We start from the raw sequence: 24,901 nt of genomic DNA, 5'->3' as shown, positions 1-24,901 counted from the left end.
CGAAGATATGTCATATTCTATTCATATATAGCCTTATAGAGTTATAGGTATTTCCCAGTGGTTCGGAGGGATGGGTTTCCTCCCCACAAATGAAATCAGCCTGTCAATGACTACCCCTAAGTCATTTTCCTTATCCCATTCATTCCAAACCTTACTTTGATTCTTTGACCCGAAGACCTTTTAAAACCCAACGTTCATATGGCAACTCCTTTTGTCGTTTCCTTTACTGTTGATTCATTATTGACTCGGCATAAGCCTCATATTAATATATTTTATGAGTCGCAAGGTATTGATTAATAATCTCCTAATAATTTAAATTTGGCATTACAACTTTTTCAAATAGTATAGAATTAAAGGTTAAGGAAAAACGAAAAGTCCATTCTGAAGGTTATCAAATTATGTTATTTATGAGCTTCTTAATTTGAAGTATTGTATTAAGATGATTAATACATTTTAGATTTAGTGTTTCTGAAATCTTCCTCTAAAATAATGGACACTGTGACTGTTCAATTTAATTGCTTGCTCGAACTCCATATAGTTATTAAGAAACTTACCGTGACTTTGCTTCATCAATATTTCAAGAAAGTTAGATGCCAATTCAGTATCCAACTACTGAGAAATATGGATACCTATTATAAAAGATCGTAGCAATGGGATAGAGTCCAATTAAATGAAGGGTATTGTAATTTTAAAAACCGTTAATATTATATTAATTCAATTGTTATATTGTTAAAATTTCATGTTGGTTGTGTGTGACAGTTATTGTACAATAAAGTTTTTTTTAATAATTTAATTTTTAATTTTATTATATAAAACATTACATAAATTATTACTTTCAAGGCTCTCCATTTTTGCTAGGAAATCGATGAAAAGGAGCTCTTTAACATTTTTTCAAGAAACTTTTCCAATTTTACAATATACAACTATTCCTGTACATGGTTTCTATTTTTTAAAAGAAATAGACTATTACAAAATTTTGTCTAAAATGAATTTAGAAGATTTATACTGATAATTATAGTCAGTTATATTTATATTGTTTATAAATATTTACATTAATTTTATAAATCAAAAATATTCCAATGTAAGACTTGTATCTCACTCCTTGTTTAAAAATTCAAATAAAACTATTTATTTATGTCATCATTCAATGTATTTATGAAGGACTATTAAACAGTTAACATATTTTTCCTTCGTTATTATTAATAGAAAAAGGTGAGGTTCTGAGATTTCGTTGACTTAAAAAATTTCCACTCATCCATATATCTAGTAATTCATGTATAATGGTAATGCTCTGAACTAAGGTATGGAGAGTGTTGATCTTATGCACAAGAAACTGCTGTTTACAGTTTATCTATCGAATCCTAAGTCATCAATACTTTTTTTTAAACATAATTTGCGTTCATACCTTTAATAATTAGTTCTTCTTAATTGAAAAATTGTTATTACCAAGAATCGGATTCAATATTGTGAAACACCATAAATAATTTATATTGTCATCGTTGAGACAAACAAATTATGAAAACGTTATTGAAATTTTTATTCATGTCATATATTTACTCGAATTTCATATAAACATAAATGAAATTGTTTACTGTAGTAGTTAAAAATAGATCTTATGTTAATTTGATAGTTTGTAGTCTTCCTTTACGCATGTTAAAATAAAAAAAATGTTATTGTATAATACCACTAATACATATATTTTCAAAAAAAAAAAAAAAAATCAATTGTGTTTATTCAAATGCTTTTTTCATTGTACTTACCATTCCAATATTAGTTATTTTTCCATTGAAGAAAGTATAGTTTGTTTAAAATAAGAACAAATATAAAATTAATCAACAATATTGTATTTCAAAATTATTTAATATTTATATAATAGCTTTTAAAGTGTAATTTAATTGATAAATATTACTTGATCGCTGATAATTTATTTAAAAATATATGGAGTTACGACAAGGATTCAATATTTTTGTATGCCATCTTTGTAATTATAGAACTATAGCCCAGAAAATGTTCAAAGTAGAACAACACAGTAAAACCCAAATTCATGAAAGGAATTTGAAACTGTATACAATTCATATAATTAATTCCAACTATGAATATTCCAATTTTACAGAAGATATAACAAAAAGGCTTGTCTCCTGTATTATTCCACTCCATATCGTTGATCATCCAAATTTTGTTAAGTTTATGAATATTTACATTGGAAAAGTAATTCCCTCTCGCTTCTCAATCACTAAGTGAATGGAGTCTCAAAGTAAAGTACTGTTGACCAAGATTTTAAAAAACTTGAGGGGAAGGATATATTTCTTGCATTGGAGGAAACTACTGACACTCGACAGCGGTCCACGACTGCAGTGTTGGTTGGTTCTTTATATGATTATTTTTTGGGTCGTCCTTATCTCATTAATTTGGAAGGTATCCAATGATTACAAGTGTTGTTGTAAAAAGTATCAGCAACGTTCTTGTCTCTTATTTCAGAGGCGAAAGACTGAAGGTTTTCATTACCAGCGGAGCTTCATATTGTATTAAAGCACCCGAAAACCTTAAACAACATTTTCCAATTATGTTGCATATCACTTGTTTTGCTCATAGGCTGAAGAGAATAGCAACACTTTGACCTGATTTCTTTTAGAATACAAACACTATCATCAGTGCCGTATGTCAGGAAGATTTTTCGGTCCGCTTTACAAGGGTGAACGGTTGATTTTCAGTGGTGAACGTGGGATATTTAAACAGGGCAAATGCTACAGCATAGATTAAATCTTGCAAGAATATCGTCCAATGGACTGTCTGACCATTATTTTCTTCAGGCAAACATTGGGAAAAATAAAATGAAAAGGAAAAACTCTAGACGGAAAGTCAATGCCGACCTATTCATAAAAGAAGGAGTATAATGGAGTATAAAGTGCACGGTGCAAGAATGAGAGAAAATTTTTGAACTATACAACTAAGTCAAACAATTTAAACCTCCTTAAATATTTTTAAAATAATAACGGATGAAGATAATGAACGAGATTATAATATACCATGACACAGTTTCCCGCTCAGTCTCAACTCTGGTTCTGGTCTGGATGTCCTTCCGCTTTAGCTCCCGCCCGGTAAGTATCGGGTCACCCAGCTGGCTCGTGAAGACGACAGGGTACTCTAGGCCTCCGTCCACAAACTCCATCTCCTCAGTCTTGCTCTTCTCACCTCCCTGGACATTGTTGCTAGTCTCAGAGTTCTCTGCAGAGGGAATATTGTTGTTAATGACTACAGAGAGCTGCTCAGGAGAGAAGATTGGCCCGATATGGAGATTAGGAAGTCTTATTCCATGAGAAATCCGTCCGCTGGGGTAATTTGATGAGTTGCCATTATTTTCTGTGTCTGCAGTAACTTTCTCTTCAGCAGAAACGGACTTTTCAGATCTTGGTTCAGGCAGTAAGGCCTCAACTGGAGCAGGGTCATCGGGACAGGAGGAGGCAGTGACTGAGGATGAGGATGTAGCAGAGGAAGTTTTCTTAACAGCAAAGTTCAATGTTTTCTGCTTCTTATCATCAATTTTCACTTGATACTTGCAGCTGGGGTCATTCTTATGGAGTTTAACTTTGTGATCATTAAAGTTGTCCTTCTGTATTTCCTTCTGACAGATAGAACAAATCACCAACTCTCTGTTAAAATGCGTTTTCCGCTTCCCGTGATACATTTCTGATAATTAATAAATTACTGCAACAATCCACTCTAAAAGTACATAACTATTATTTATGTACCTTTTAAGCAGTAATAATTTAATTTATCTTGTATTCAATGAAACAAATTCTCACGCTCTTAAATATTTCAAGAGTACTCCATACGAAAAGTGTTGTGTGCGTCTTTTTTTTTTTTTGCCTGTAAAGTACTTCACATTTGCAACCAGTAACGTTAAACGTAATATCTAACTCAAATATCCGCTCAATGTGAAGTACTTTAAATCCATACGAAAAATGTTGTGTGCGTCTTTGTTTTTTATTTTTGGCTGTAAAGTACTCTTGAAATAATTGCAGTAATTTATTAATTATCAGAAATGTATCACGGGAAGCGGAAAACGCGTTTTATATTCAAAGGTTCAATCAATTATATTTATAAAATGACAGGCAATATTTGAAAGAGATATTATGGTAAATTACAGGAATTGAATTCAAACTTCTGTGATGAATTGAGATACCCGAGAGTGTTAACTGTAGTTTAAAACCTCCGTTTTATCTATCTGACTTAATTTGGCCCCAATATTGTCTTAGAAATATAATTTATTAATTTACTATTTCTATAAATGTGCCGGTGAATTTTGGCCACTTTAAGTACAATTTGTGGTGCCTCCAAAGGATTAATCAGAATCATTTTTCATTTAAATGAACTATATTTGTTGGAAAATGTATTCCATGTTCAATTTTGAGAAAAATTATCTAGCTTCCTTTTGGGTGGACGTGCTACAAATATGTAATTTTATTATAATGACTCAGTACTATTATGAGTTGGTCATAAGTTACATATATATAATAGATTTTACTAATTAATTATGACTTAATTCATCTATATTTACATACCTATATGATTGATGGACGGTTGAGTAAGGTTTTTTTTTTTTTTGGTCCGCTGAAGCGGACAAAGCACAAAACTGACGTACGGCCCTGACTATAATCTCTGAAGTGAATATTTATTTTTTAAATTCAGGTGATCTAAAACCATTGACTTGAACTTTTCACAATTAATGTCTGTAGATGATAGGGATACATCAAATTTAGTAAATTGGCACCATAAACTATCAATCACGATATAAAAACACTTCTATCGATAAATCTTATTCCGAGAGAGTTCCCAACGTGATGTCGTACATAAATACACCACACAGGCTCACGTCAAGAATATTATAATCCAATGGAACATTTGTATTAACTATGAGGATAGTTGAATGATTTCATAATCTTCTAATTATAATGATATTAATAAATAATTAAAAATTGTTACTTTAATTTTAAATAATACATACCTATTACATTTTAAACTATCATTTTATAACGATTCCATTATGAAATTTAACAACTTAAAAATATAAGGAATTAATTGGATAAAAACTGAGTATATAATTATAATAATACTTGTATGATTTATGATAACATTTACCAATTAATTTACCAATCTTCATAAATCAATGTTCCATTTCACTATCATAATATCCTTGACATGCCCTTCAGTCAAACAGGACCTTTTCGGTATATCTATGTCTGACATAATATTGAAAATTCTCTCACAATCACAGTTAACAATAAGAGTGTTTTGTATGTTAAAAAATAGGTATCGTGATTGATGGTTTCAGGAGCCAATTCTCTCAATTCAGTGTATCCTTTGTTTTTCTCTATCACCTCCAGACATTAAGTTTTGAAAGGTTCAAGTGTAATATCTTGGCATAAATTTTTAACGATAGTTACACTTGTGAGTAGCGGCAATCTCTTTTCCAATGCTTTAATGGCTACTTATATTGGATTCAAATTGTTTTGAATAAACACTATTTCTGACAAAAGTGACTCATTCTTCAAAACATCTTATACTTTTTTTATTGCATCATTATTTTCATCCATACCATTAATACACTGTTTGACTGAAATTGAAGTGATTGGCATAGTATTCCACTGCTATAAGCCAAAATCCCAAACGCATGAGGATAGGCATTGGTAGGATGGGAACTTCGCATAAGACAGTAAATTTACGTGTTCTTTCACCTAAATTAAAAAAAATACTTTCTTCACTTCAGAGATGAGAGTCTTTGTATTTTCGAAATAATCAGGACAGAGCGTTGCTATTCTGTTCAGTGACCTACAACATCATTGGAAAATGTTGTTCAAGGTTTTCGGCTGCTTTAATACAATACGAAGCTCCGTCGGTAATGAAAACCTTCAGTCTTTCACCTCTGAAATTTGACCAAGAACGTTGCTGATAATTTTTACGCCAACACTTATAGAAGTTTTATTGTCGGCTTAGGTAACATTTTCCAAATTAATGAGATAAGGACGACCCCAAAAATAACCATCTAAAGGGCCAACCAACACAACATAAGAAACGTTATGAATTATTGTACTTACAAAACCAAATCTCAAGTCAATACTTTATTTCAAGCTTCATCACGAAGCAACTTTACACGTTTCTTAAACTTATGAAAATAATCAATACAAAGTTCATAGTTACAGGTTACATATAAATATGACTAATGATCATGAATTTTGATATGTTTTCTCCCCAAGTATGAAAAATAATGATGACAGCTTCTAGTATTATAAGTATTACCAATTACAAAAAACCCGCTCCCGCTTTTGACGACATATAATAATCCTATCTGATTATGATATATACTTATAAGACGATATAGGGCTTTAAAAAGCATATTTTTGCAAATAACATTTGTGTGGATGTCCATACAGCCTCTACACCCGGTAAATCCGAATAACATTCCCTTATGCTGAAACTCAGAAAATATATATATCTCAAAAAACGGGCGATAAAAAAATTGCAGGAAGAAAAAAAAAGCAGAACTCACAAGTTTGACAAATCTGAAACACATTATCCCTTCAATGGAGCCATATCTTTCTAAAATACAACATTTTCTTACATCTATTCAATCTGTGAAGTAGACAGAAAGACCGAACGCTCCTATACACATGAAGTAAAGGCATTTGCTGTCAGTGCCAACTACAAAAGTCTATCTTGCTACAAATTTTTCTCCACAAAGTTCAAACTACCGGCCCGTTTCATCAATACAGGCCTGGACGCCAAAGTTCCCGGTCAATGAGGGGTACTGTCCTAATTTGCTAATGCTATTGGTATTGAGATGTAACACTTTGAATGAGAAGGGTCGAGTGTTCAACTGAACTGTCAATGAGATATCATTGTGCAAATCTGTAGATTTTGACCCCATCTTTGATCAAATTGTTGCACTAAGGAAAAAAAATCATATATCCATCAAGTGCCTTTATGTTTTTTTTTATTTCTGTACTGAAAGTCAATTGGAAACAAAGTGTGGCATACTTTTTCTGTGAACACTCAATGTCTACTCAAGATGTCGTGCGAATGCATGTATTGACAATCAGTCTATAATTGATTTTAAAGTAGCATCCTTTAGTAGTGATCAAGCTGCTAATTTTTCTGCGTGGCTCAATCGTTTGGGAGTTTCCAAAGTGAGGCCATTCTTTGATCACAACGGCGAGAAGATATTAGTATTTGCTGACATGCCTCACGTCCTTAAAATCTTCCAATGGAACATATTTTTAAGGGTATTGTCCTTTTTTTCAGTTTATTTTAAGTGTGTCATAGAAATAAAGTATTTGTATATGTCCTGCCAGCATACACTGCCAGCTAATTTATTCATCTTTGGTTATTATGACTTATTATCGATGGAAAGATACATTTTCTAATAATCATTTAAATTATTTCCTCAAAAAGATAATAATTAGCAATTTGGTGCATTACTTTTTTTATCTTAAATTTATAGAAAAGCCACTCCTAGACAAAAATTTATGATTTGTTTGAATGAAAAAAGATGCTATTATTATACCCATAGCAATAAAGTATTAAATATTGCTTATATTGTTATGCTTTATAAAATTTCGTCAAATGATCGGTGAAATATTTTGGTTTAGTAATTGATATTTAGAAATAAAAAAAGTGAATTTTATACTTGAAAATTATCACCCTTATTTTGCAAAAAAAAAAAAAAAAAAAAAAAAAAGCTGAACAACTATGAGTCATTTTAGACACTAATTTGAATTATTTAATTCAATCACGGATAGATAAAGGATTTCTTTTATAATATCTGGGCAATACAAAATTAAATAAGTTAATATATAATAATAGTAAACATAAATGATCATTGCCTCGACAACCTCTTCATTCAAAATTATAATACGTCATAACTTATATCTACGTCATATGTAAAGTTATTGTATTATTATTTAAGTATAAAGTATTGTATGATCACTTCGTGTTTTCATTCCTTATAATAATAATATATTTGATTGATTTAATGCCCCTGACAATAGCTGAAATGAAATGCTGCGACAACAGGGCCCTTAAGCAATTTATCTATGCTTCATAATCGGTTTTAATATTGGAATAGTGTAAGAGTGAATATGTAATGCTTTTTCTCTATTAGTTTGTGATAGTTTGATTGTTTTTTATACTTTTGTTTCTTTAGAAGGAAATTAATTTTTTACTATAATGTTGAATTATGTTTTTATACAAACACAATTTTCTTTTTAAATATTTAGTTTTTTACAATAATTTAAAAAAATTATAAAAAAATGGGATCACTTAAAAAATATAAAATCGAACGAAAATCCTTGGAGATGCATTTTTTTAAGTTATTTAAAAAAAAAAGTTAAACATTGAATATTTTTCTATCATAAATACTATGATATTCTTTATCACTATTGATGATGAATAAGTTATAAGAGTCTCAAGAAGAATCTCGTTTTTCATCATTTTAACGATAAAAATGGAGATATGTCGAGTTCAGAACAAGATACAGAATCAATAAAAACAATTTTGTAATCATAAAAAAAAAAAAAAAAAAAAAAAAAAAAAAAAAAACTTTTTCATAAGTGTTATTGGTCCTACTTTTAATTTGGTTATTGTTATAACGATAAAAAAGGACTTTGTTCAAATTTATCTTATAAGATCAATTTAAATAGGAGCTGTATCCTTGAAGTATTGTGATGGCCTTACAATGATATAGACCATTTTTGATTGGAGTCTTTCTATAATTAAAATAAGATATTTTTGCATCTTCTGGATTTAATTTTCTTGAAGCTATGAGCCTTTGAAGAAAAAACAACTATTTTCAACTTAAAACAAAGATAACTCGAGTTCTAAATGTTAAAAAAACATTTTAAAAATTGTTTTAGAATCTTTCAATATTATAATTTGAAATATATTCATTATTCATATCGTTTATCATATTATGAAACACCAAGCGCTTACAGATCCTTTGTATCTAAAAAAAAAAAAAAAAAAAATAGCAAAAAATGTATAATCTTTTTTTAAATGAAAAACTAAGACTATATTTGAAACCAAGGTATCAAAATTAACTATTTTGATCTTGTGACATTTCGGAATTTGAACAACGTTAGTAATTAGCACGTGCGTATATGCTATTCAGTGTAGTTTTACTTTATTTTATTTATATAAACCGGGGCCGAATGTGTTTGTGCCATATTGGAGTGTACTATTTATATTAATTTGCTCACGCCCTATCTATGGTTGACAATTTTAAGACAATCACAAAGGAGAAAAAAATATGATGCCTTCTCGTATGATATTCATTTCCACTGATGCTACTTGGTTGCATTTATTTAGTTCGCCCGTTATTTTTTAGTTGGCAACCTAAGAAGTGAATTTTCTTTTTTTTAAGCTGCTTTTATTATTTTTTCACTACTGAACTTCCTTTTCTACTACATATAAGCTACCATTGATATATATGAAACTGAATTGAACATTGTATGTGCTAATAAAAGGAGAGGCACCGTGAAGATTTGTTGCGGTGATTTATTTGTAAGTTCTTGTTGAACTCATAGTAGAATTGAAAATCGAATAATTCTGGCCCTTGGCCTGGTTTATTGGATTCTCCTCCTCGTCACAGTTTGATTGTAGCTGATATAATGAAATGTTATGATAGTTACACTGTACTCCTTCAAAACAGTTTTCAAATTGTCAGGGTTACCATGTTAATTTCAGTTTTATTTATATACACAAAATCTCACCGATTAGCAACTCTGTTCATGTTCACGCTTTCCTTTGATTTCTTTAATTATATATAATCAGTGCAACTCCATCTGATCAATAAGAAGAAAAAACAGTAATTATATTTGTAAAAGTATTTGAATCTAAAATAACTAATTTTTTATTAAAAATAATATAAATTTTAGATTCCGTTAATTTATACCTATATGTCACTACTATATTTGATTTTGGTTCAATCAAAATTAATACATACATTGTTTTTTAGAAGGTAATGGAACTAGTGCTATCACTGAAAATAATAATAGTGCTATAGAAGATACATTTTTTACAATAGCGAATTCAGGAAAGGATTACAAGACTTCTCTTCAATTTTTAAGAGAAAAATCTGTTAAAAACAAGCAGTGGCATTTGAAAAATAACCTTAAAACAACTAAATCTGTTTTGACACCATATCCAGTGGTATCTCCAGGTAAGAATAGATAATAAATAGATGGAATAATAATTCATAATAATTGTTTTAAGCATTAACAATGAATTCACTAATAAATTTAACAATTTATAATCGTAAATTTGTTTTTATATAATTAATATAATCAAATTTAAAATTTAATTGCCTAGGTGTCTACTTAAATTATTGTAAATATTAAAATTGTTACTACACATGGTCCCTGATTTTTATTTTTAAATCTGATTTTTTACAATCAGAATTTTGTGATTTAGTTCAGTGTGAGATTTTAAAATACATATTGTAAAAATATTTCAAGAAATCGTAGATTTTATGTTTAGTACATACAAGCTTAAAAAATCATTTATAAGTTATTTAGTCTGATAATAATGAAAATATTCAAGTGCCAAAATGGCATAGTTAATTTAATGTTAAGGAGGACTACGTAGTCATCCAAATCGGTCTTTATTGTACGACTATTTTATAATTTATTATTCCAATTAAATTTCTTTTGAAAAAAGTATCCTAAATCACAGATCAACAATTGAAAATATTTTAATTATAGGAGACATTAATATAATAAGAGATACCGATAATATAAATGTTGAACAAACTTAAAAAATATGAAAAATTAGAAATATCTAAAAAGGATTTTGTAAAATCGATTTGGTCTACTAAACTGTCAGTTTCGACTGGAATTGACGTTAACCAGATTCACAAAAAATAAAAACAATCAAATACAGATTAGATTACGTCCTACTTCTGCATCAGTTTCTTGAAAGCATTTTCCCATAAACATGTATTAATTCATACTCCATGATATATAAAAATATAATTGAAGGCTTTCCAGATTTATATGTAGTGCAACATGGGATAAATTACACCACACGGGTAGCTTGGGACTTTTCAGTGGTAACTAACTACGTAATTAAGTAATTTTATGCAGAAAAAAATATGCCATTAGACGAGTGCGATACTTTTTATGGATGCAACGTACAAACATAAATTTGGAAGACTACTTATTCTATAGAAATGTTATTATTTACTTTTTCTAATTCGCTGTTCCTGTCATGTAATTGCTCCACTTATAGCCAAAAAATACATGAAAATATCTATATTGACATAGCAAAGAGTGCTCTAAATGACTTACTATTGGGCTTATGATTTATAAAAATGTGCATTGTCGATATCTAAGACAAAGAAAACAAAAAGACGTCATAGATAAAAATTTTATGTTACATGGTTATAACCTGTGGTTCCATTTTTTATTTATTCGTTCCAGTCCAGTTTTAGGAACGGTTATATCAGTCCTTGGGATCGGTCGTTAGACTGTCGATCGGTCCTTTGGACTGTCAGAACCATAATTATTTTTAAAGGACTTAAGTCCTGAAGGACCGTATTTTGTAAGTTTTTAGGATTGATTTGCAGGACTGAATTGGAAGGACTGATACAACAGCAGTTATAATGTTTTTTATTTTGATAGCTACCCACATAGTTAATATTTCAAAATTCTTGAATGAGGAGTAATCCAGAAAACCAAATCGATTTTTTAATATTATTATACTTGTACTTCGAGAAAGTATTTATTTATATCTCTAATAATTATACGTCTCACCGTGAAAGGAGTTATGCATAATTAAATATTACAACCTAACTGCAAAGAACATCAGATAAAAGACATAATCAGTATGTTTAAACGATTTAACTTGTATGAGATTTATACTTAAGGAATAAAATATCTGAGGCATTCATTTCTCATTTTTACTTTCTGATAAGAGACAAAAGCAGCTGCAAGCGTGACTATCAATAAGAGCTTTTGGAAATCGGAATCGCGTAAATAGATGACAATAGCATCAGCATGCTCTAGTATTTCGTTTTGTTACATTTAGTTTTGCCTCTATTTTTTCAAGAAAAGAAAGTAAGAAAGTAAAAAACTACATAATGTCGGACTACTCCTCATCAAACCATTAGCCTTGAAAAGGGAAGAGATCATTCTTAGGAAAATCGCTGAGCAGCGCCTCTCTAACACCCCTTTTTTTTAAAACAAAACTGCCCAGCAATTCTTTATATCATGAAAACCAAAAGGTCAAGTCAGGCTAGATGCTGCTCCTGATTTGGAATGTACTCTGTCAAGGTACAAGCAGGATTGTGATGAACTATCAACAAGTTTGAAATGGAAATTTTAAAACTGAATTAACTTTTTTAATCATGAATTTATGTTGTTTATAAAGTGTATCACCTCCACCATGAAGTTGAATTGAGGTTATCTTTTTGCCTTGATTTATTTTGTTGTAACCAGAATTATGAAAAAAAGTAAAAAATCTAATTTGAAGAAACTTTTTAGAAATGTTATATAGGTCTATAGAAAGAGGCAATTAAATTTTGCAGTTCAAACTCACTCAAAATGTTTAACACGCGAAATAGACTATAACTTTGAATAAATTGAGGTACATGATTCAAATTTAATTTTGAGGGATCAAGGTCACTTAAATGTTAAAACGCTTAATTCACCAATACTTTGAACAAATTGAGATACATTATTTTATTTAGGTGGTGGTTTGCACTTCAACCAGTACCCATTCTTTTTGAATTTCATATAATTCAGCCAGTTTCTGTTAGGAACTGTTTATTAAGTGAAAGGTATACCAGATACATACCATAAGAAAATTAAAAAATCAATAGAACTAACCTTTGTAACTTTTTTTTTTACTCATAACAGTTTTCACCGTATGTCATTGTCAACATTTCAAGTGTTTTGGAGAATTTGATTTCCTTCTTTACACAAAATTTCGTACAAATTCTTTGATTCATGTTTATTAAATAGCAAAAAATTGCCGAACACACAAAATACTTCTTACCATTATAACTTTCACAAACAAACTAAACATATTATATAACCTTAGACAATAAATAAATGTTCTTTTTCGAATGAACTAACATAAAAAAAATCAAAGAAATCTGGCATACCAAATAAACATTGCCGGCGAAATTTGAAAAATAATCTTACTTTTTGAACACACCTCGTATATTAAGATAATAGAAAAATAAATAAGCATCATAGCAGTTCGAATTGAAGAAGTGCTAATCACTTAAGTTTCCTTTATCTTTAGACTTGAGGGATTATTCATATTGGTCAAGACTCATGAATTGACGAACAAGCATTAGCAAAATATTTGGCCTGAACATTGATTTCCAATTCGTTATTATCCAGGATGTGTCATCAGAAGAGGTGGTTAGCTGTGGCGAGACAAACTAGAATAATTCGAAGAACCTACAAAGGTCAGTTCGTTCAGGAGTGCAAGGAAAACTGTAAAGCCCAGTACAGATGGAGCAATTTAAATTTGCTATAGAACGATCGTTTTCTTCTCTTCATAAACCTTCTTTTTTGTCCAGAGAGAACGAAACAGGCTGCATTACGTAGTTACACAAAGGACTCGAATCCTTTAAGTTGTATATGTAGGACTTCAAATCTTGACTTCCAATGGATAAGGCAAGTTATGATAACCATAACAAGTGCCTGATAGGATATTGAACGATTTTTTGTGTGTATTTTTCTGTATGATAGAATGACATTTGAATCTGTTACTACGTTTTTAGTAATGTTCTTCAGTGATATTTATCAAAGAATAAGAAAACTAAAACTCTATATATTCATTCATTTAAATTTAGAATAAGAATCTTGCTTTATTGAATAAATTCAAATACATATTTAATGAAGACATAAATGCCTCAAAAAATTTAATCGAAACTTATGTAATTATCTAATATGAGTAATTGGGGTATTTATGGTCGGGACCCACTCAATGTCAAGGCTTCTGGCTCACTAAAGATTTGTTAATAAAATTTAAATGAAAATGTTATTGACCAATTATATATTTCAATTTAAGTATTATCAAGAAAAAAAATCCCTTATAAAAGGGCCGAAATAATAACTTTGCCGCTCTTCTGGGTTTTTATTCCTAGAGTTAAGACAAACCTCATCATTTTTGGACACATTCATGATCATATAGAAGACTTGGTCTTTCACAGGACTTATTCTCAGACATATACCAGTGCTGAATATCCCAACCAAAGAAGAAACATTGCAAAAATTTCCCCAGAGATCAGAGTTTTTCATTATGCATAATAAAATGTTGAAATTATTAAGGAAAGGAGATTCGAAGGAGTAAGCAGTTCTCCTCTATTTATCATTTCTATTAGGCTTACTTTATCTCCTTCTTCATCCTTAGAATATTAAATCTTGCTTAAACTCTCGTCGACTAGCAGTTCTCTACAACTAGAACAAGGTGTTTTTTTTAACCGATTGAGCAAGAAGACTCTAATGTAATGAAGAACGTTATTGAGTGCATATCTTTGTTGGCAAATTTAACTTCTGTATATGACAGTGCATAACATATTTTTAATGCAAAATTGAAGTCCCTTTCAGATTCAAACTCATTTTCTTCTTCAAAGATGCTAGACAACTCATTAATTGGAACTTTGGTATACTTTAAAAAACTCTCAAGCATAGAGCTTTTTCTGTCTGGAGGAGTTGTCTTAGAACGATGTATTAATTAGCACCTGCTATCAAATGACATCGACCAATTCTCTTTTGTATGTTGTCTGAATGACACATGTTAATACGAATACAAGTCCCAACCATCAATTAGATGAAGAACCAATACAAGATTATTTTTTTTTTGCATGTATTGCTCAAGGACAAGAAGGTTTGAGGTGTCAATAAATAAGCGTATTTGCTTTTATTCTTTTCTATGGACATTTGTTCCCATTTTACAGAAATATTCTAGAAAGAAAAGTTGAAGGATCACAGAGTCTCTTAGGGGTGTATAATTCCTTAACATTTAGGCGGTTCTACCATTCTCTAGTTAAACGTAGAAAGAGTATAGTCAGACAGAAATGAAGGAACTTACGATTAGAATACCGTTCCAATCCGACGATTGTACTTTCGTGAAACACTGAATTGGCTATTTGGACTGATGTTCTCAACAAAGTTGTGGATGCAAGACATTTTCTCGTTTAAAAGGTAAGCAATTTTTGTTCATTTTGATGTAGTAAATTTCTTTTATATTACTGAATTGGGGCAATCCCATGTCTCAACAAGCAAACTGAGGTAAAAGAAAAGAATCAGACATCCGCCAATTGTTATCTATAGACTTAAACAGGTGTGTTGGGCAAAGATTTCTAAACAAAAAAAAATTGTACTGTGCCGAGAGGATGCAAATAAACTTTACCTAAGAAGCATTCTTTTTTTACACAACTTCTATTTATGGCATGATTATCAAACCTGGATACAACAATATAATAGCCGATTTCATGGAGTTCTTGGGTTTGTGTATCAATTACTTCTTTTATGATGAGAAAACGAAGTTATTTTGTCTGCCTCAAGAAATGATTTTTCACGTGATTCAATTGTTAGTTTTTCTTTATTCTGACGAACACTCACGATTTATGCTGATGTTTTTTGTAATGTTCTATTAGCAGAATTAGCAGGAGTTGAGAGATAATTAGGGAAGTTTGAATATTTTGAGGGTACTGCATCTTCTTTTAATCGACGATGTAGGAGTCGAGCTCCACTATTACGTTTCCTTTTTCTATTCGGATTAGAGTTTCTTGATTCATTTATGAAATCTTCGAGCTGAAATGACCAGAACATACTACAAATATTTTTTTTGAAGCCTATTGATAATCGTAATTGTACTACACTTTTCTAATGGCATGCATCCATTGTGTTCGCCTAGTCGTATCAGACGGGGCTCTAGGATGTTACGTCCCGGGTAGTTTCGCCTTCATACATATATTATAGCAGAAATGTATCTTATACATATAATTTAAGATTTAAAATAAGTGAGAGCATTTTATTCAATTTTAATATATTTTAAAATCCATCAATGTGTCAATGTACATCAATGTAGCCACCTTTTTATAAAGAGTTTGAACCAATTTCTTTTTATATTTCTGATGAGAAAAAAGAAAAAGAAACTCTATAAAATAATTTAATAATTAATTATGAGATGACGTCTTAATTTATCTTATCGTGTAGAAGCTCCCTGATGGGAGGCTTTTCGGGAAGGACTCCTACCAATAAGAAGCACAACCGATCTGAGACAAGGACTCACATCATGACCTTCTTAGCGAACCATCAGATCACTATCAGTGATCCGATCAATGATTCGGACTGGTCCACAGGGCCTCTACAATAGATCGGGTTGTACAATTTCTACGTGTTAAAGCTAAAGCAAGGCTTTTTTATCCTATTAAGAAGCCCTAGTCCAGTAAATCCTTGGGCCTCTTCTTGTCGCTCAAGGGGGGAGGGGTCTCTTTTAGGACTAAAGGGTGTGTCAAGCCCCACATAAAGCTCGTATTGCAGAGCCTCTCACCTCCTACACCTGCGGCTTGAATAAAAAGTACCAATAAGAGTACTCACCTTAACGTGGGCTCCCTGAGACAACAAAATCAATTTTTCTCTCCTCTTTCTTCACCTATTTTGGACAATCAATATAGTTTTTAAATTGGTCCAGAACTAATTCCTTTTCATAAAATGAGTCATGTATGATCTAAATCCAAACGCATATTTGGTTCCATCGGTAGGTCTTGAAATATGATTGTATTGCTTACATTGGACTCATATTAGGAAAATGTATAGATTTTTATTTACTCTTTTCTACTCAAATACAGTTTTGTTTATCACTAAAATGATTTATTTGTAAATGCTTGTTTTTATTAGTTTGTACAATCCAGTTATAAAATTGTTTAAATAGAACTCGCATTATGATCTGGAAAACAAAAATAAGTAAGAAATGCTAGATGACTTAGTCAGAGGTGTGGTGTTGGATTTGAATATTTTTGATCAAAGATTTTTATCTCCACCTCGCTGGAGTCATAAAATTATCAATAGCCGGAGACACGGAGCTTAAAATTGTTGCTGTAAGAGTCTTAATGAATAAGATGGATACTTCTGTTGAAATCGTAAAAAACCTTGTTTTCATTTTTATTGTCCTCAATTGCAAAAGTAATAAGTATGTAGGTGTAGTTCTTTTCTTTTCATTCATCAACTATTATTAAAGTTTCCTCATTTTCCTCATTATCTTCAGATGAATTTTGAATTTTCACTTGCTTATTGTATAACTGACGTTTACGTCTTATTGTATTAAGATTTTTTTAAATCTGTAATCAAAACATGGTTTTCTTTACTTTATATTTTTAGTAGTAATGGATTCAGCTATTTGGGGATCCTCTTCCCCTATCTAGCCAATTATTTAATTGGTATAGTAAAATTATAACTGTGTAAAGTACTTCAATTTAAGGTAGGCAATTATTTGCTTGAGAGCTCTCAAATTCAATATTTCCTATGTATTGTTATTGACTATAAGTTAAACATATGTTTTACAGGAACATCCTAAAGTGGAGTACTTTACATGTACATTATTAATGATAACCGAACAATTTGGTTTGTTCATGTTTACACGTGGAGTAAGATATATGGTATGCCTAATAAAAACAAAAAGAGGGGTCTGAAGCTTGTGGATGACTGCAATCACATCTATAGTGTAGCTGATAAAACATCTCATAAGACTTATTGGAAATGCGAGAGTGATGGCTGTAGAGGTCGAGTTTACACTATTATGGAAAATGAAACTCCCATTATAGTAAAGAGGCATGGCGAATAAAATCACCCATCAAACCACTCAAAGCCTAATGTATGTGAAGCAATTCAGAATTAAAACTTCACGCTTCAGAGTCAGAAATTTCTTAGAGATCACTTATCTCTGAAGTGACTTCGAATTTGGATGAGAACATTTTAGTTCTACTGCCGAGCACTTCCAGCTTGTCAAGAAATATTCGATATTGGAGACAAAAAAATGATCAAGTCCCTCCCATTCCTACTGGACGGAGTTCGTATTTAATTCCCCTCGAGTATACCTTGCTACCCAATGTTTAATTTTTTTTGCTTTTCTACAGTGGACAGTTTGATGAGGATCGTATATTGATTTTTGGAACAGAAAGTGGGATTCTTAACCTCGTCAATTATAAACATTGGGCTTGCGATGGGACTTTCAAATCCTGCCCGAGTATGCTCGCCCTTTTGCATTACTTCCATCCAAATCGCAGGAGACATACCTGTGCCTTTTCCTAGTATTGAAGGGACTGAAGGAAGCTTTGGAACCGGAATGGTTAATGCTTGATTTTGAGAAATCCCTGGTTATTTCATTTGGCAAAGTTTTTCCCACCACTAAATATTCCAGGATAGCTCTTCCATTTATCAAATAATGTATTTCGTCATATTGTGGATCATGGGACGATAGGACGATATCATACCTAACCTATTTTTAACAAAAAAGTTTAATGCTTCCCCTTGTTGGCATTTTTAGTGGTAGAAGATGTCATCGATGGTTTCATTGACTTAACCGATGTTGATGATTAGCCTCAAGAACTTGTCTCATATTTTGAGACAAATTACATCGGATGTGACTGAGGTCGAAGAGATCATCGAAGGCAAATACAGCCTATTTTCCCAATTACATTATGGAGCATGCATGAACCAACTCTTCATGTAGATATTCGTACTAATAATGGAGTAGAGGGGTATCATAATGCAATTTGAAGTTCAATTGCATGCACACATTCTAATTTATGGAAGCTTATAGACTATTCAAAGAAAATCACTGGCAAGAAAGAAAAAATTGAACGAGGTGATCTGATTACTATTAAAAAAGTTTACTGCGATATAAATAAAAGACTGGAACCTTAAGTTTCTCAGTATAATCTCAATGACAAATAGGGGTATTTGAGAAGCAATGCTGGAAATTTACACCATTTTTATTTTAGTTCTTTTGTGTTTTATATAATATATATTTGTATTTATGAGTCCTCTGCACTTTTTTCTTTCTTGTCCAAAGATTAATTTTTTTATTTATTATTGTAAATATTTTTTAGAAAATATATATATACTGTTTATTCTATTATTTGTGTTCAACACAACAATAATATGTAAACATTTAGAATTTAATCGTCAAACCCGACGAATACTCATAGTAGGGGTGCTTCTACAATGGTGAAAGAGATGAGGTGCCCAATCTAGGTAATAGCAACAACTATCCTAAGGAAGATTGGAATACTGAAAGAGGGTTTCTATGATCCCCCCTCTTTCCATCAGGCACTGATAGTTCATTTTCCAGATTATGCAAAAAAACAAACAAACATAAAATATGCAATTTTATATCTGTATTATATTCTAACGAGGTATTATTCGTCCAACTACAAAATATTAGTCTTAGTTGTGAATAGAATGAATAATTCTGGTTACTATCGTAAAAATCCTTGCCTTTCTCCCTTTGAAAGGTGTATAGAGTTTTTCCCAAGTACGACTATATATTAACATATAAAATCCATAGCGGCATACTCAAAAACGCCTCTGTTATGCTATTCCATTCCCACTGGACGCTTAGGTGTACAGTCGACCCTGATTTTAATCTGTGTTGAGATATGATGACTAAAAACGCTGAAAAAATGTACTTTGATTTAGCTATAAAATGATTATTTTATAATTCTTACCAGGGTAAAGTCAATGGGATTCTGATGATGATGATGTTGCAAGTCTTATTTTATTTTATTTAAACATTTAAAGCCAAAAAGTTATTAACAAGCAATAAAGTATTACAAATACTCACAGTATATGTTAGAAAGTGTAACAACTTCTTGAATAAAAGGCTAAGAACATGTAAAATTGAAGTCCTCCCTGTAGCAACACTTACTATATACTAATTCAAAATTGTTTATTTGTTTTCTTTCTTTCTCTTTCCCTCAGCTTAAGTACACCGTTAAAAAATCGGTTCGAATTCATTATAATAAGAAACAACAATTATTTCATATTGATTAGTCAAATCCCCTAATTTCATTATTAATTACAAAGGACTTCAAGTTGAAGTAAAGGAAGACCTTAAATTACATATTGTCGATACAATTATGCTACAATATATGTATGAGGGCAAAACTTCCCAGGGCATGACTTCTCAGAGCGAAACTGCACAGGGAATAACTTCCTGTCACGATCAGACGAAAGCCTATGAATAGAAACGTCGGGTGGTTTTGTTCGTCCCAATTGGCCAATGGCGCAGCCAGGAGCACTACATCCGTAAGTTATAATTATAATACAGCCATGAGTATTGATAAATATGTGTAGAAAGCCTCGTGAAATTAATGAAAAATTAAATAAAACTGAGGATGTACGCTAGCTAGAATCTATTGTAAAGGAAAAGTAAAATAAGGATTCTTGCTTTTTTGGCTAATATCAAATTAGATCCATAGAAAAGGAAAAAAATTACGACTATATCTTTTATCTAACCTTCCTGGACTAATATATAAACCTTTATATACGACGGAGGATCAACAAGAAATTGTATTTTAGAAACGGAACATGATTATAAAACACCTTATTACTTTGGTTTTTTTTTTTTTTATAACTTATTTATAATCATGACGTATGGAGTGAGATGAGTTAATCAACAGTTGTCAATAAAATAGATTGGGTATTTTTGTGATCGTGAGGTAACGCCGTGTGGAATATGTAAACACTGAATTAAAATTCTTGATTTATATATATTCATATGAAAATCAAGATCTTATGTAATACCAATGTCTTTTATAAATATCTGGAGTGCTACCAAATCAGCTGTCTAACCTCATCGATGAGTTAAATAAGATTTTAATTGTGGGCTCACTTAATTGCTTACGCGATTTCTTATTGTTATTCTTACACTTCACTTCATTATTGCTTTTTTTGATATCTTAAATTTACCACATAATCATCTACAGTGATGAAAATCCTGTGTATAATTAAAATGTGAATATTCAGCTACAATAAACTGTGACAAGGGAGGATGAGAGAAGAAAGTAAATAAGGACATTAGAAAAAATTACTTCGATATTGATTACAATTCTACTTTGAGTCCAACATGGACTTATAATTATTACTCCGCAACAAATCCTTTGGGTTACACTCCGTCTATAATGAGCAAACACGATTTGCATCACTATAAATAAGGTTGGGATGTAATCATAGACACAAAAATTTCTAATATAAAAGAGTGCCCGGATTTTTACAGTTCTTAATTTAATCAAGGAGAGTGTTCCCTAACTGAATATATGTTTATTTTTTCTCAACCACAAGGTCTTTATTTATAAATATTTAGATGTACTAAAATGAACAAATAAAAGGAAATTTGCGTTTGTATAGAAAGCGTCATTTAACATTATAGTTAAAAATTAATTTCCTTTTAAAATACCTAAAACCTCAACACAATCCAATATTCAAACTAAAAAATGCGACATTTTGCAGAATGCAGAATCACATATACATAATCAAATAATGTTACCCAATGTACTTAACTGAAAAAAACAGGGGCAAAAAAACTCAAAAAAATAAAACACTAAAAGAAAAATCAAACTCAATCAGTATTTTCTTTCCTATACTTCTTATATAGCTGAATAATCATCCTAAGAGTACAGCCATACCAAGTGATATGGATGGAAAATATCGAATTAATTCGGTGCATAATTCCACGACAAGTCTAGCATGGATAAAGCGGTGGATCTAGCTGTAGCCGATTTTAAGATAGTCCTTTGATTTCTTCGGTCAATCATCCTATCTTCTGTGAGCTGCTGAGCAATAAAAGCTTTGCAATTTCTGAAAGACACACTAGTTGCTTTGTCCTCATCTGAACTCTGCTTCATGTTCGAAGGAATACCAAATAGCACAAATGCTTCCCAATATCTTGGCTCAAAATCTAAGGTATACATAGAATTAAGTTATATAAAATACTTTATAATTTACAAAACTGGACAGGAAGCAAAAGCATATTTGACATCGTTATATATTCGTCCACAGTCTTTAGAATATAAAGAAAAACTAATCTACTTAGTCGATATTTGAAATTGTGAGCTGAATTTCCTACCTTCATTGAAACCTTTCAGAGAACACATAATCCTCCTCTTCCACATTTGGGGAAGATCTAAACTCCTTATGGATTGCTTAGTGATAAGACACGCATCAGGAGATTTCAAAACTACATAATTAAATTTCTTATACCAAGGCGTAAGTGGATGGTGCCACTTTCTTGATCTCTGCACACGGTAGTAAAATCTTCTAGTATTCATAATTAATTTTTGATACATATCATGAAATGTAAGAACGTCTTCGTTGATGGCAATCGTTTCCAGCTTTCTCGGTTTTTTCTGGAGGTTTTTAAAGAATGAAGTGTTGTTGCCATTTTGGCGGATGACATCTATGGTACTATTGAAATCATATTAAGACTTTAAAGCCTATTAATATGCATCATGTTAAAAAGTGACAAATAAAATAAACGATAACACTAGCTCCCTTTTTAAAATTATTATCTTTTCACAACTTTTGGGTGTCTTCGACCTACTATCTATATTAGGAGACACACACCCTGATCCTGTACTTTTTTGATGTTTTAGCGGAGTTTCCTGGGCATTGGGAGACACCCCCGAGTCTTGAGTGGATCTCGGAGAGGAATAATCCAACATGCTTTTCGTTGATTTAATATAAACGCTTATTTTGACAAGTTTCTTGGTTTTTAGGGGTTTTGGAAATTCCTCCGCCCCATCTTTCATCTTATTAGAAGGCATAATTTTCCCTTCAGCGTCAGTAAGAGGGATATCCTTTTCCACGATTTGTGAAACGATGCATGCAGAAATATCAATTTATTTTCGTTGCATATTATTTATTGCGTCTTTATATGAAACATTTGCCGAAGATACTCAGCCTATATGATACACATCTTCAGTCGCCTGAGGACATACATTTTGTTGGCCCGCCTCTTTGTCTACTGCATTACGCTTTTCTGACTCATTTACTACATAGTTCTCACCAGTTTGTATTGATGAAGGAGTAAGGTAATTATTTTCAATCGTCTGTATATAATCTAGCCACATAACAAACCTATTGGTACATTCTCTTGCAAAATGGCCTGTTTTATAGCATTTTGCACAAGTAATTTCTTGTCCTGTATTCGTAGCCTTAGTTTTAACTTTTTAATAGGGAGAAAACCTGGTATTTCTGATATCAAAGCCATCAAAATCATTAAGATCCCATTACTTATTCCCTTAAGTCGTTCATCTTGTAAACAACACACTTTCGCCAGAACTGCTACTTATTCAAACTTCTTGATAGTGTCTCCAATGTCATTAGAGAAAATATCTTTATGCAGTGAGTGTACAAATATGTTTTTTCCAAAAATAATAGGATTTCCATCGTTGTCTCTTCGCTAGGCCTTTAGGCATCTCACATTACCTTCTAATCCTTTTAAGTTTTCTTCAGCTCTTCTTATAACAAAGAGATAATTTCCATGAGCTTGCACCACTCCAATACTGATAGCATCTTTTCGCTCTACTATTATCATATTCTTATATCCTGGACAAATCCGAATTTGGCTAATATTTCTTTTCTCAAGCTTGAGGATTTCAAATACAGTATGTGCTACATCTTCATAAGTAGGCATATTTGGAAATTGGCCTTCGTGTACAAATTTCCGATCTATAATTAGCCTATTCTAATTAACATTAGCATCTAAATTATTTATCAACGCTTGTAAACAATTCGAGTTAATGTTGTATTTCTGTTATAATAAATACACATATTAAAAAGGTAAATATCGTGATATTGTTACCAGGAATCACCAAACCTCCATGGAGGGATATCAATAATTTGGATAGAACACCCAATGACGGCCTTCCATAGATGCAAAATCGTAAAAACGAAATTGTCCGACACTCCCTTAATAATATAGACTCACTATAGCAAGGAAAAATCAAACGTCGATGCTTATGTCCTTGAGAAAACAATTTAAAATCACAAACGAACACAAAACACGTGTTCTGTCTTAAGAAAATATTTTTGAATGTTTTTATTTCCCAAAACTGTTAATATTACCACTTTATTCTTTTTTATCCTGATTACACCATTAGAAAGTAAATGGAGCCCAAAGTAAATTAATGTTGTCAAAAATTAAGGAATAACTTGTCGGAAGGTATATCTTGCCTTAGATGAGACTACATGTAGATCTAGGCATTACTTTTTTTTCCCCTGTTGACCCGGAGCATAAGGACTCGGATTTGACCCGAACACTGAAAAGTTGGACTGAAATACAGCTCTGAATATTGGATCTAATGGATCTGTACTCTTTTCTTTAATTATATTTAGTATTTACTGTTGGGGAAGAGTAATTAATAGTTATTTTTGGAATCTGAAGAGGATCTATAATGAAGACGCAAAATAATTGATGAAAATTATGAATATAGTATAATATAATAAATATATCTAAATATTTTGTCTTTTATATTGATTATACTCTGTAGGTTTTATTGATGATAACTTCGATGAAATTGTGTAGCAGCCTCATTCATCAGTACACATTTAAGTTGCGTGTACAAATTTTCCTGTAAAAAAGGTCTTATACGCCATGAATGGATAACATTACCGTTGGTGATTTATTGATTGCATTATTGTTTTAATTCATACCATTGAGACCGAATTGAAGTGAAGGTTGTAGTAATTATTGATCGTTTTCTATCACTAAAATTAAGAAACAAAACTTTTACTTAAAAATATGAATAAAGGTAGTTTTGAAGTAATTAGCAGAGAGCGTTGCTATTCTCTTCATACCATGAGCAAGAAAAGTGACAAGCAACATG

The 24,901-nt window shown here is 31.2% G+C and overlaps 1 protein-coding gene and 1 long non-coding RNA gene across 34 annotated transcripts in view; one reads left to right on the top strand and one right to left on the bottom strand.

Annotated features, from left to right (window-relative positions):
• The window catches only part of LOC139906841 (uncharacterized), a 285,448-nt gene that overhangs the window by 17,731 nt on the left and 242,816 nt on the right, over positions 1-24,901 (bottom strand). The window lies entirely within an intron of this gene.
• The window catches only part of LOC121126884 (protein Wnt-4), a 112,174-nt gene that overhangs the window by 38,880 nt on the left and 48,393 nt on the right, over positions 1-24,901 (top strand). For 25 of the 32 annotated variants that reach the window (XR_011782865.1, XR_011782867.1, XR_011782866.1 and 22 more), the window contains one exon: positions 10,010-10,213. The exons of 3 other annotated variants lie outside the window; for them this stretch is intronic. Coding sequence is in view for 26 of the 29 variants with exons in the window: in XM_071892301.1 (XP_071748402.1) it covers positions 10,010-10,213 (204 nt within the window). In the remaining 3 variants the exon portion in view is untranslated. The remainder of the gene's footprint in view (positions 1-10,009; positions 10,214-24,901) is intronic. 4 more of the 32 variants (XM_071892290.1, XM_071892285.1, XM_071892280.1 and 1 more) reach the window with 1 other exon arrangement.

This window comes from Lepeophtheirus salmonis, chromosome 12, assembly GCF_016086655.4.
Source record: "Lepeophtheirus salmonis chromosome 12, UVic_Lsal_1.4, whole genome shotgun sequence".
Lineage (NCBI taxonomy): Eukaryota > Metazoa > Arthropoda > Copepoda > Siphonostomatoida > Caligidae > Lepeophtheirus > Lepeophtheirus salmonis.
This window is presented reverse-complemented; position numbering and strand designations above follow the sequence as displayed.